At 40.0% G+C, this 14006-nt stretch overlaps 1 protein-coding gene across 4 annotated transcripts in view; it reads right to left on the bottom strand.

The window, feature by feature from the left end:
* LOC122799918 (PDZ and LIM domain protein 7-like) overlaps window positions 1-14006 on the bottom strand; it is a 1210551-nt gene that overhangs the window by 1073582 nt on the left and 122963 nt on the right. For all 4 annotated transcript variants that reach the window (XM_044069316.1, XM_044069320.1, XM_044069318.1 and 1 more), the window contains exon 2: window positions 1952-2059. In XM_044069316.1, the coding sequence (XP_043925251.1) occupies window positions 1952-2056 (105 nt within the window). In that variant the 5' untranslated portion in view covers window positions 2057-2059. The remainder of the gene's footprint in view (window positions 1-1951; window positions 2060-14006) is intronic.

Raw genomic sequence — 14006 nt, 5'->3', positions numbered from 1 at the left:
CTAGATCTCAAAGGGACACCCTTCATCTGGCAGTACAGAAAACAATGTGTGCTAGTGTTGGTCCTGTAATACACCCTTCACTGTTACAGCAGAGATAAAAAATATTCTTAACCCAAGCTGCCTTTTTTTATGCTGACACACACACACATGCACACACACACACACACACACACACACACACACACACACACACACACACACACACACACACACACACACACACACACACACACATCAAATAAAAATCCCCTTTAATTTGCTTGAGACATTAAAAAAAAGTAAGGTTAACAGTATTTATATTCCTGTGGAATGATTATTAAAAATCAGATTGCATTAACCTCAATACACTTTCATAGTAGCAAAATTTAAACATGTGTTAAAAACCCAAACAGATGCAAAGAAAATGAGAAACTTCTATTAATCCACTGCCAAAGAACTCCAGAAAGAATCAATTCTTTAAAATAAAAAGACTACATACTCATCTTCTTAGCAAAAGAAATCTGGACAAAAACCTAAAATAATGGGGGGAACAAAGGCCCAGAAATACGAACACATTTTAATTATTGCGGTTATAAATTTAGAAAGGTCATAGAATAAAAGGATTTGTGCCAACATACAATTTCTGAAGGATATGAAGTCTAAAACTCAAATGTAAATCATTATTTAGTGACTTCAATCCTTGGTGACTTGCCAGAAAACCATACATTTTATGAGGAACAGACCAAAAACATAAGGCAAAAATCGGGACAGTTGAGAGGTATGATACAGTCTAGTTAGATACCAGCATGTTTAAATAAATGAGCTGGTCCCCTCCCTGCAGCAAGGATGTTAACTCATTCATCTTGCAGGCAGACAAAGGAAGCTTGCAGAGAGGTGAATATGTACTACTGGAAACAAGATTTGGCAGTGGTTTTGCTAGGCTTGGCCATTTCTCACTCAAATGATTCGCATCTTAAATGATTTTCATCTTAAATCATACACTTGCCTGTGTGACTTGACATGCCAGTGTTGTACGTTTTTAATCTGCATTAACTTTTAATCGATTGTAATGGGCTGGGCTTTGAAGGAATGAGTTGTGAGAAAACATACATTATTATTGTGTGTGTGTGTGTATGGTGGGGGGAGGGGTAATTCTGAAGATAGATAAGGTGTGTCATTATGACTTTGCAAAATAAACATCTGATGCATCATACAAACGTCCTGGCCAAGAATTAGTGGGGAAAACAAAATATGAAGCAAACGTCCTCGGCAAAAAATAAAAACCCAGCCTTTCATGAAGTTACAGTAAAAAGCAACAAACTGTTTCCTACCCAACAGCAGACAGAAAAAAATTGCCATGGTAAGTTACGGCCATTTCTACCCCACCCAGGTAATGCACCAATAGCTTGCAGTTCCTAATGAAAATCATCTTCACAAAATGCAACTTTTCTGCATTTTCTAAACTATCTGCAATTGACAGCATATAATAACATCATGAACATACACATCAAGTGTATGTACACAACTACAATGAATAAACAATTCCCATAATTTACCTGCAAAATGTCAACAATGCTCAAAGACATGAGGCATTAGAGAGGAACTTTCATGTTATCCCCTCCAGTCATCAATAAAGGGCAATTTTATAGGCAAATCCTTTCCCCCAACCTTCCAGCTGTGAAGTTTAAGGACTCCTTTGCTTGACAGGAGCAAAACTGCTGTGTTCACCAGCAGGCATAGGCACTTTTGTGTGTGTGTGTGTGTGTGGGGGGGGGGGGATGGATGCATAATTGCAGTACTAATTAATGAACATTTCAGCTCACCAGCATCAGCTAGCCTTCCAATAGGTACACCAAAGATATTCTACAAACAACCACCACTTTCACACAAGGATATTGCAAATGTTTTACTATAATTGGCCAAATATATTCACAGACCAAAATAACCTACATAATGAAAAGTTCATTCTTACCCTTGACATAGACAGAGGCATGTTAAAATCCTTTCCACCTTGCAGTCGGAATCCCCAAGGAGCGGGGCTTTCCAGGGTCACTTTGTACATCTCTATGTTGCTCATTTCCTAGGTAAACAGAAAAACATAATGAATATCAAAACAATAAAAAAGCGAGCATAAGCTTTCTTACACAGTAAATGTTCCTGAAGAGGAACTACGTTTCTCTGCTACATGTGGGTGACAGAGATGCCCACAAACCTCTTGAACTTCAGATTTATATCCTTAGCATATGTACCCAGAGAATCTGTCAGAGACTAGATGGTTACAATTTTCAGATGCAACAAAATGTAGTACTATGAACAACTGTGTTCATTCTTTCTGTACTTTTTTACAACTTGACTCCTGCAATACCACATATAGCCAACTCTGCTGTTCCACCTATGCGGCCCTCTCCTTCAGAGTACATCTGCAATATGTCCTTATATTAAAGAAAAAAACACTTATTTGCATCCCAGCTCCTGCTTTTTAAGAAAACTACACTGTTCCTCTAGTAAAATGTTCCCTCCCCTACACCAAGGGGAAAGACAATTTACAGAGTAGATCATATCACCCCTATCCATAAAGAAGTTTATTTTTCAGAGTATACCACTACCCCTGCCACTCCTACTTCCATTATAAACCTTCTTCATGCCTAAAAGCAACATCATGCATCTTCCTCAACAGCCACTTGGCAGCTAATCATTAAGCAATATTCATAAATCCCCTCCATTTGCCTATGCCCAGTATGAGTTTGTTCACTTGTATTATTGCTGATGTGAAGCTGTATACATCTCAGACAAACTGCATTACAAGGTTTCTTCCCTGCATTTTCCTTGAAATGTATGTTGGTTTACCCATTGTATACAGTGCAATCTGTTTAGAAAATATTTGCATCGTTTCCTGTCTAACCACATTTCCTAACATGCCAGTAATGAAGTTAAATGTACATACCATTACTGCGGATCTGCCAAGTCCACCTGCAGTAAAAGTATTAAACTGATTGCCCTGCGCATGAATAGTCGAAACCAGTTACAGCTTTCCCTAAAGTATCTCCCACATCTGGGGATAATGAGGGTGTAATACAGAGTTTTGAAACTCACTGTTTTCTTGTTTAAATTACACTTCAGCTTTGTAGATTCAAGAACCAAGAGTCATGTGTACTTATGCTATGTTATTTACAATGACAATAGTATGCTAATGTAGTTTAATCTGGCTTCCCTAGCCAGAATGAACATCTATTAACTGATTCCAACTTGACTTATCTGCCATCTTCTGTAGAAGATGTGCACAGAAAGTGGTGTTCTTCATAATTTTGGGGAATTGTGCCCTCTGAAGTGGAACAGATCAGGGGTATAGCAAAAGTCATTTGAGTCTGAGTGCTTCTGCAGTGTACTTATCTCAAATTGCATTAGGATAACTGGCAAGGAGCTCATACAGTTTAATCTATCCAAACAACCATTTCCTGCCCTGTTGCAAATAATTAAGTGAAAGGCTCAAATAGTTTTGCCCCCCTCACCCACACTCCTTGATATAATAAGCTCAGCGACCACACTATTATGGAGAAAGGGAACAGTTTAATCTCTATATAGATAAGAGAAGAGTTTCCTAGAGACCAGGCTTATCAATGACAGAGTTCAATAAAATGGGACTTGACAAGTTTAATGAGTTTGTTAATAGGACATCTAATGAGAGAAACTCAATTAAGAGAAGAAAGGAGGTCATTGTCCCACTGTACTCATCCCTCATTAGACCCATTATAGAGTACAACGCCCCATTTGGTATGTGCCTCAACAAGACATCTGCAAGAGCTAGAAAGGCTGCAGAAATACCTCACTAAAAGAATCACAGGCCTAAAGCAGATGCCTTACACCGAGTCAAAAAAACTCCAGATATACTCTGTGGCATATTGTCTACTCAGAGGCGATCTCTGCTTAACATACAAGGCCATGTCAAACCCTGAGCTGTTGGACATGCTCCACTTAAAGAAATCCCAATCCCTCAGAGCCACATGCTCCGGGGATCTAAATCTTGTCATCACAATGAACAAAACATGTTGGAGGAATAGGCTCCTGACCCAGAGACTCCCCATACTCTGGAACAGACTGCCCATACATGTTAAGCAGAGCGCCGACTTGGCTCTCTTCAAAAGGAACGTTGACGATTGGATGGGAGAGAGGAAATTTACCCCGGGGATCACGTCAGTCGCCCTGCTAGACAGGGGTCCAGGGAAGTAAATATTGTGGGAAGAAATATCCAGGGAACTGTTATGGCTAGGCTTGTATAGGTCATAGGGCCGACAGCCTAGTACCAACCTATGAACCTATGAAAATGGACCATAACATAATGTGATAATTTGCAGTAACACTGTTATAACTTCACTAATGTATTTAGTTTTAGTAGTATAGCTGTGATTTTGTCATTTCTTTTCAGTCTGTTTTGTTGACATCAGTTAATTTCTCTTATGACACTTGAAGACTAGATAACACAGTCATAGTCTCATTCCATCATTATTTACATTTAAATATTTTTTTTTGACGTTCAAGTTCCAGTTTCAATCGTTTTATTCTTTCAGTTTTATTAAATGCTTTAAGCTAACACTTGCTAAAGGTGCAGCGGTTAGCGTTGTTGCCTTACAGCAAGAGGTTCTTCGGTTCGATCCTCAGCTGGGGTGCCTTCTGTGGAGTCTGCATGTCCTCCCTGTGGCCGTGTGGGTTTCCTCCGGGTACTCCGGTTTCCTCCCACATCCCAAAGACATGCTGTAGGTGGATTGGACACTCTAAAGTGGCCCTAGGTGTGAGTATGTGCATGTGTGTGTCTTCTGTGGAAGGTTGGGCGCCGGGCTGGCAACTCGACACTGTAAAACTCCACTGCTAATCAGGAGCGGACAGGTGATCCGCTGTGGCGACCCCTAACTGGGAAAAGCCAAAAGAAGAAGAAGAAGAAGAAGAAGAATATATTTTAATTTGTAAATCAGGGTTCAACATTTTTTTCATATTAGAAATAAAGAACAATTTAATCTACATACCAGACTGAAATGCAACAGATTTTAATATATTCACCCAATTCTTTAATCTTGTCTAATGTGCAAAGTGCTATAGACAAAAGCATTATAAAAATAAACTTCACATTACTTAAGTAGGCTTTAAAATCAACTTTCACATCAACAAAAACAGTACTACTGTACACACAAATAGTGAGAGAAACCTTGTAACAATTACAGCATACGAGTCTCTCAATTTTATATGTCGGAACTTGCACAGAAATGCACAACACAACAAATAACCTAGTTTCAATACAGAAGACTAAAAAGGTAGAATGCATACAGTTTAATCAAAGCAGATTATTATGTCAACCCATGGTGGATATGTTTTACACACACACACATACATTATATATATATATATATATATATATATATATATATATATATATATATATATATATATATAGACAGAGAGAAGTACATGCTAATAACTTGGTTCCAGAAGATGCAAATTATGTAACGTACTTCCTGAATAAATACCTCATGGAAGTTGGACTGCATCTCTGTCTTTACCAAACATCTTGACACACCTGCAGCCATGATACAAGAGTGGAAAATACAGAAATTTATCTTTAGAGATATAGAAATTAATTTGTTTTTAAGATTTATATATATATATATATATATATATATATATATATATATATATATATATAGAGAGAGAGAGAGAGAGAAATTCAGCATAGGCTTGAAAGCTTTGGATCCAGAAATTTGATTTTTTTCTGTACTATGAACTACATTTCAGCCTGCTGCTAGAGAAGAAAAGAAAGGTATTTAACTGTTATTTGTCTTGACAACAAAAAGACAAAATAGCAGTATTTGGAGTAAAATGAATGAATTTGTGAAGTCTAAAGAACTTGCATGTATTTACTATCTGTTCTTTAAATTGGTACAAGACCCTTTTTATGCAGGCTGACAGCTTTGTTCACATTTTCAGCATTCAAGCAAACATATTCAAGTCAGAAGTAAGATTATCCTGGGGATTTAATAAAATCTGTGTAGGCATAGTGTAAGGCTTACAAGGAAGGTACCGTGGCCATGTATGCAGAACCACCTCAGCAGCGTGCCTTGCACAATAATGAAGATGAGTTACTGTAGGAGAGCTGTGTAACAAAGTTATGGAATCAGTGTAGGGAGTATGTTACTGTGTCTGGAGATGAGCAACATACCTCCTGAACTGTCAAAGGAACGGATATCACTGTAGGCAACTGAAAACAGTGAAATGAAATCATTTTTTTTGTGTTTGCGCAGCACTGGACACATGCTAGACATATAAAAATAGAAACTACATGCATTCTATTTTGCAAATGCACATATATGAGAATAATTCCAAATTCCTCAAATATTTTGTTTAATTACACAAACAGGTTATTAAATTTATTTTGCAAATGTATATTTATTTATTTATCTATTTATTTTACATTTGTTTACCGAGAAAGTCTGACTGGACACAGGTCCATTTACAGCGGAGGCCTGGGGAGAAAATTTCCACAGAAAAAGAACAGACAATTAGACTAATCACAAATGAAAAAGACAGTAAATACAAATACACTGTAGGTATATTAAAAATAACAAGCAAGAAAGAAATAATTGAACAAAATCCATCAACCATCTTTAACCTATGATAGAGTTAAATATTTGCATGGAAGAAAAAAAAAAAAAAAAAAAAAAAAATGATAATATACATATGAGAAGCACTATTAAATCCCTGATTGAATATGGTATGAAGACAGATTATTAAGCATTTTTGTTGCAAATACACACATTATGACAAGTATCCTTAAACCCTTGATTGAATAGTCTATGTATGGAGAGACATATTAGGCATTCATGTTGCCAATACACAGATATGAAATTACATTTAAACACTGGTTTGCTGCGACCAGCTGAGCTCCGCCAAGCACAGATAAGCCTTGCCAAGCACAGCTTAAACAAGGAATGTTTTAGCAGTACTTGGCTGGTTTGCACACTGCTAAGTGGTGTGAAGCACTGCTAAGCAATGCCCGTTTAAGCACTGTTCAGCCTCGCTAAGCTGGTTTGTGCATTGGTCAGCATTGCCAGTTTAAGCACTACTCAGCTGAGATCAGCAGGTTTGTGTGGTCTTAAGTGAAGTGCTACATTTCTAAAAAATGACCAATGGCAATAAAGGGTGGGAAAACTGGCTTATTTAAGTGCAACAGGTGGGAATACAGCCATAATCTGTTGGAGTTTAAACTTGGCAGGAACTATGGCAGGAGTTGGAGAAGGTGCATACTTCCAGGTGCAGTGTTGGGGCATTCTGGAGTCCGGGGTCATGGCTGGATTCCTTGTGAAAGACCATGATGTCTGGCTGTTGCAGGGCCAGTTCCAGGGGTCAGAGTACAAGTCGGAGGCCTGGGACCGGCTGGCATGTGATCTCACCAGTGCAACTGGTATCCCCCACACAGGTGAGTAGGTGCATCATCACAATTATAACTTGAACCATCGGAAGGGGATCTCTTGGCCACCTGGGTCCAAGATGCTAGACAGAAGAATGCACCATGAGTTTGTAAGTATTTTCATCATCATTTTACCAAAACCTACTCTGAATGTGTGATAGATGGGTATGCATAATGGTGTGTTTCTCTCCCCACAGCTGCAAAGGAGACAGCTCGCAACCTGGAGGCCCATGTAGGGTGCCTGGCCAGGTTGCATCGCTAGTGTGTTGAGTACAGATGTATCTTGCAATCTATAGTCATATACACTAGGAATAGTAAATTAGTAACTGCCAGTAGGTATATTCAGTTTTAATTGAACTGCAATGAATGTGGTCATAGACCTCGACTGAAATAAGTGACAAATGGCAGGTAGAGTTCAATAAAGATGAAAGCATGAAACCTGATAAAGTTAAGGAAATAAAGTTTCCTAAGCATTAATAATGTGTCTACTGCATTAAAAATGTTAAGGAAATAAAGGTTTCCACTGCATTAATTGTGGAATTACAGCTGCATTGCAACATCTGCATTACATGAACTGCTCAATAAAGACTGGAGATATATAGCAATCACTGCACAAAGTCACCCCTAATGAAGCTGTGTTGTGCAATGTGTGTGTATTTTTGGGCTGTTGGTCATGAAATAGAGTAGTACATCTGCAATAATACCACAAGTGAATGAAGGTTAGCTAATAAAGAGTGTTCTGCTAAACTGCAGATGTGGAGCTGTAGTAGATATAATGCATTATGATCTGATGACATGAATACAAATGAAATGGAAGATATGTAACAATCATAGGAAAGCCCCAGGTATACTGTGCATCTCAGGACAGTTTTGTGTTAACCATTGCATTTCAGCTATATGCACTCCCGCCCTTAGGTATGCTGCTGCAGGCAAGTATGAAACCTCAACAGCTGTAGACTGCAAATATACCATCTGCAACTGTATATGGGTCAGGTAGCCACCCCAACACTCTAATATGGTTTGTACACATCACAGACACTCCCACCCACTAAGGGTTTACTGTCTACAGCTGCATTCCATGTATTAATGAACAGTCCACCTACTATCTCTGTCATGCATTAATCTCATGCATGTGTGTTCAAGTGTCACTGCAGTCTTGTACAACACTCTACCTCTATTACCAAGTCATATTTTGTTATCAGGTGAGCTCTAGGCACATATCAGTCAATCAATATGCAGCAGTGGCTCAGTAGCTCAGTTTGATAAATGCTAGGTGTGATGTACATTTTGTCACACACAGACCGGGGTTCGAATCCAGTGACAAGTACTACTAAATATTTATAGAACCTGTTATGTATTTTTAAGAGATGTTCTCCCCACAAGAATTACAGGTAAATAAATGGTTGTAGTAGCTGTTAGAATGAGTTAATAATTTGTGTGTTCAGATGTACCAGAGTGTTAACAGCATTGCTCAGCAATGTGATAATACGTCAGTAAATAAAGGCAATAAGTACAATATTAATAAAAGTGAATGAAACTAAACTGTTTAATTTTGGTATGGCTGCATGGCTGGTGTGTCTGAATGTCTGCTGATAGGACAGCACGATAGTAGTAAACTCTCTGTACTGTGCACGATACGTCTTTCAAGTATCACGCTGTCATGGACTGTGAAAACTGTTGCCAAATCCCTTGGTCACAGATCTATCATTGACTCAACTTATGTCAATAGCACTGTCACAGTACTGGTCCACAGTACACCTTGGTTGTCATATATGCACCCCTAACATGTAATAGTCCTCTGTAGTTGTGTACCTGTAGGTGTTGCAGCTTGGCTCGTACTGTCCCATGCGGACAGCCTGAGAGGTATGTATGTGCTGCAGGAGCTATAGGGCACTTGTATATGTGAAGATAGGTGAAGGCTGCCAGCCTAGCTAGATAGAAATTTGTAGATAATTTTTTCCTTTGTAAATATTAATGTAAGCCACAGGCTTGTTCTCTTAAATGTGAAAAGACTGTATTGGATGTTGAACTGAAATAAATGTAATAACAGTGCACTCTACTGTAAGAAATTTGATAAGTCAAGCATTGTAAAATTCTTTGATCTAAAACTCGGAGCCGAGATGTCTAGAGGGAGGCATTATGCCTATTGTTTTGAGGCCAGAGTTAATGGCTAGAATTTAAATGTATAATTTATTTTTTTTATTACTCTGGCTTCCTGACCAGCTGCAAGATCAAAAGGGCTATTAACCTCTGAGTTTCTGTTAGCCTGGGAACCAGAAAGCAATAATGTAATCTGAAATGAATCAGTAGTACTGTGTTATCAATTTAAGGACAGAAATAATGAGGAGGGCATTTTAGCATTTGTCTTGAGAACATTCAACTCACCAGCACTGTCTTGCTCTATATGCAAGTTTATTTTTGAACTGTGTTTTCTCTTGGATATAACTAGGAACTAGAAAGATTAGATCAGTTTTTTAATCTGTATTGATGTCAGAGCTTTTCTACTGTTGCTCTAGAAGAAATGGAGAGCTATATAGTCCTTTCCTACACCCATCCTGCACATCCCTACCTGCCTTTCAGTAAGTTTTTTCCCCCTGCTTGCCCCCATTTCATCACTTTCCTATCATCCATTTTTTCTTCTTTTCTTTTTTTTTAATTAACATGGGATTAGGTGGAGCTAAGTGATGTGCCACACAAACCAGCTTAAAACTGCTTTAATAACCTTCTCTGTTTCTGACATTGTTAGGCACATCTGCAAAATAATTACCCCTGCCAAGTCTCAAACCTGGGACTCGGTCAACTACAACATGCTGCATTAGCCCACTAGGCCACTCAGCTCTGAAGTAAAGCAGGTGTTTCCATAAACACATCCTGATTGACAATGACACACTGCTTGTACATATAATGGGAAAATTGGCAGTGTACTTGAGACTGTGATGCAGACACCAAACCAGTACACAGCCAAATAAATAATGATGGATGTGCGTGAGGTCTGGGATAGCAGGTATAGCTGTCAACTGCACAAACTGATGCAGAATGTCCACAGTTGTGCCGCCTACTTTTGGGCACAGTTGTCACAAAACCTTTTCAGTGCACTAAAGTACTGACAAGTCAGTGCAGAGTGAGGTTAGAAAATCATGACATAGTTCAGTGACACATTTCATACACATCCGAACACACATGCTAATGCAACTCCTGTGTAACATGTATACATGCACATACATCTTGCCAATGCACCTGCTGCAGTATCGACTCAGTAGCTCAGTATGTTAAATCCCTAGCATGCTGTACATTTTGCCACCCACAGTCCTGGGTTTGAATCCAGTGTGTTGCACTTCAATTACATGGTTGTAACTACAACAAATAATGACAGGGTCCTGCAATTTTAACCAAAACAGGTTGCTGCTATTGCATTCACTGCTACCCAACTTTGCACGTCAAAGGCCTGTAGGTATGGACACACTACACAAATATGTCGCTTAATACTCTCAGATTGGCACTGTTAAATAACATATGCACCTTAAGCATATGCCTCACCTGGACTGTTATGGGTACCCTCACCCTGGCTCTGCTGTAATGACAAAGTTGACACTGCTCCCTCACTGACACATATAGCTTGCTGTCCTCCAATCTGTTCATACTCCCCAGTATGAGATCTGGGCAAAAAGCAGCAGCTGCAGCCTGCAACATATGCAGCAATATCATCAGCTATTCACTACAGACCTACCATACCTCACAACCCCCTAGAACAAGGGACCTACATTACACCCCATACATGAAGGGGTGGGGGCAGAGGTCAAGTGACAAGGACATGTGTCACAGTCTGCCCCTACAAACATGCACAACTGACAGACCAGCATCTACTGCAGCAGTATGCGTATTCTGATGTGCATGACGTATGACACTCACATCTGTCTTACCACTTACTAAACTCAACGCACATTGTTTAACACTGAACTGCAATATACTCAAAGTCATTTGACAATGCCCAAACATAACATGCAAAACTGTGGACATACCACATGAATCCCACAGTGGACAGTATTTGTACCTACCTTCTGCGATGCTGTAGTCTCCATACATCAGTAATGTCCTTCTCAAAGCCTAGGAAAGGGGCCAAGGCCTACATGAAGGCCTTACATATTGCACTGTTGTGTTATGTCACTGGCTAATGAAATTGCAACACAGCTATTCTAGATGCAATTACGAAGTCTGAGCCACTGAATGGTGCACAGTCACTCACCTGTTATTGAGCATTACCTACAAAAGCAAAGCAGCTGCCTATGGTAAACAGGTCCACACCTTGCTTTACCAAGCCAGACTGCATTTTCAGAATCAGTTTTCTTCAGGATTTCTGTACAAAAGGATTACATCACTCTACCAGGTATGTAACACAAGTCCCCATCTAATGGGATGCAGACTGAAGGATTCAGTTATGGGGAATTGGGATTACAACAGTAGGCCTCTAGTACATCACTGGGAATGACATGTTGCGGATAGTCTACTGTCCAAAAGCTACAGCCTCACCTCTGACTGCTGTGACTTGGATCACAGCTCTGGCCCTCTCACGCCCTCCTACAATGATTAAGGTACGAATGCCACTGGCTTGTGTGTTACACATAGTGACAGTAAATAATGGTGAACACAGATGGCATATCGCATGATGTACTGTCATTCAGCTCCTCTCAGTCTGGGAATGTCACACAGGAATAGCTCAGACATTGTACTGTTGTCCCCGACTGTCCCTAATATACTCTGGCTGGGTCACTGTGATGTCGACATTTGTATCTCTTTGCTCGACAGTTATGGCAACCATACTTGGCAGCCCTGTACAGCACAACTGCAGGTCATAGCCATTAGTAGTGGGGGGACAAAGACTCAACCTCAGCGACAGAGTGTACATAATGATCATACAACATAAAGTTATGGATGCAGTAACAAATATTAATGTAGCATAAAATGTTTGAGGATTCTGGCATGTGACAGACAGATTCTCCACAGTCTAAGAACAACCAACAATTACTGTCCAACTGTTTTCCAGACATCCACATGTTTCTGGCAAAGGGACCACATATATCAAAGCACATGTACACATTCCGCATACATCTGTGTACTGGAGAAGTAGGACACCTACAGGGAAGATGCCCTACAGCACATTTGCATTGCTGTCTGTCATTGTGGCACATGGCTGTTGCAGGACTATTCTCATAAACTCATAATAACACACATCTATTTGTCGAACAGTGGATGTCTGACATGGTAGTGGGATGTCAGCCATAGGGGACACAAAACAGTAGGTGGCATTGATGGGTATGTAGACATTCAGCACACTCCATCATGGCATACAGGGGCATAACTGGTATTGCTACTACGTTGCAGATAGCCATATACAAAATGTGCTGACAGATGGTGGGGCATGACATGGGAGGTAGCAGTGCAGAGTGCAGGCCAATATCAATGTGCAGGACATGTAAATAGTGGAAAGCAATGTATGTGGTCCTGTGATGTGTTACCTATTCGCGTGTTTCAGAAAGGATGTATAGGCAGAGGCACCCACCATTCACAGCTATGGAAAATTATGTGATCCTGGATGGCCTAAGACGGCATCATGTCATTCTGCTCTCCATGACTCTCCAAAATCATGAGCAAGATTCTGCAATATGGGCTCAGCAGGGAATCACATAGGTTTAAAGAGAAAAACAACAGAACCACAAGGCGTTAATAACTGCTGCTAAACGCCAGATGCATAAACTGTGATGATTCCAAGCTGACACGTTGATCCTTGCACAAAAGAGTTGAAAACTCAGTTAAAAACCATTTATTGCACACAAACAATTAAGCGCTTTCACCTACATCCAAGATAGGCTTCATCAGGTTTACAAGAGAGAATCTATAAGCAGGTCCATCATAGGGTGAAGGACATGGTAAATGCTGCAAGATGAAGGGACGCTGCTATGGCCAGGGACCATGTTGCCACTGGTGGGGCCTGCAGCAGTAGAACCAGTCTCTGCCACAGAAGAATTCCTGAAGAACCTGGGATCAACCACCAGCTCCCAAGCATCCATCACTCCATACGTCATGTTGGTGGGTGCCACAGCCACCACAGCAGAGGAGCACCTGGGTAAGCCTCCTGTGCGCATCACTGTAATACTGTATCAGTCCTTGTGGCAGCCTCTGTATACCAGTACACAGATGTCAGGTCAATCTGCATTGGGGGGGTTGTTTGTAATGCACACCTCTGCACGCACTCAGAACAACAGTAATGTAGGCAGTATCACAGTACCTACTGTACATGTAGCTATACGTACATATTATCCTGTAACAATGTCACATTTATTATTGCTAACAATACCTCTCCCTCACCTTTCCATTGGTCCATCAGATGTGGCCGGAGTCAAATGTCGTGTATACCCAAACAATGTTAAGGGCAGCCATTTTTCTGTATACATAACGGATATGCTTGCCTGAGTACACTATCTGTATGTTCCATCTCAGATAGGTTAACTGCAGTGCACTGAAACAGTAATCACAGTAGCGTACGTATAGGATCTGTAACAATTTCAATTATTTTGTG

Source organism: Protopterus annectens, chromosome 4.part0 (genome assembly GCF_019279795.1).
Source record: "Protopterus annectens isolate FY-2018-M chromosome 4.part0, PAN1.0, whole genome shotgun sequence".
In the NCBI taxonomy this organism is placed as follows: Eukaryota; Metazoa; Chordata; order Ceratodontiformes; family Protopteridae; genus Protopterus; species Protopterus annectens.
This window is presented reverse-complemented; position numbering and strand designations above follow the sequence as displayed.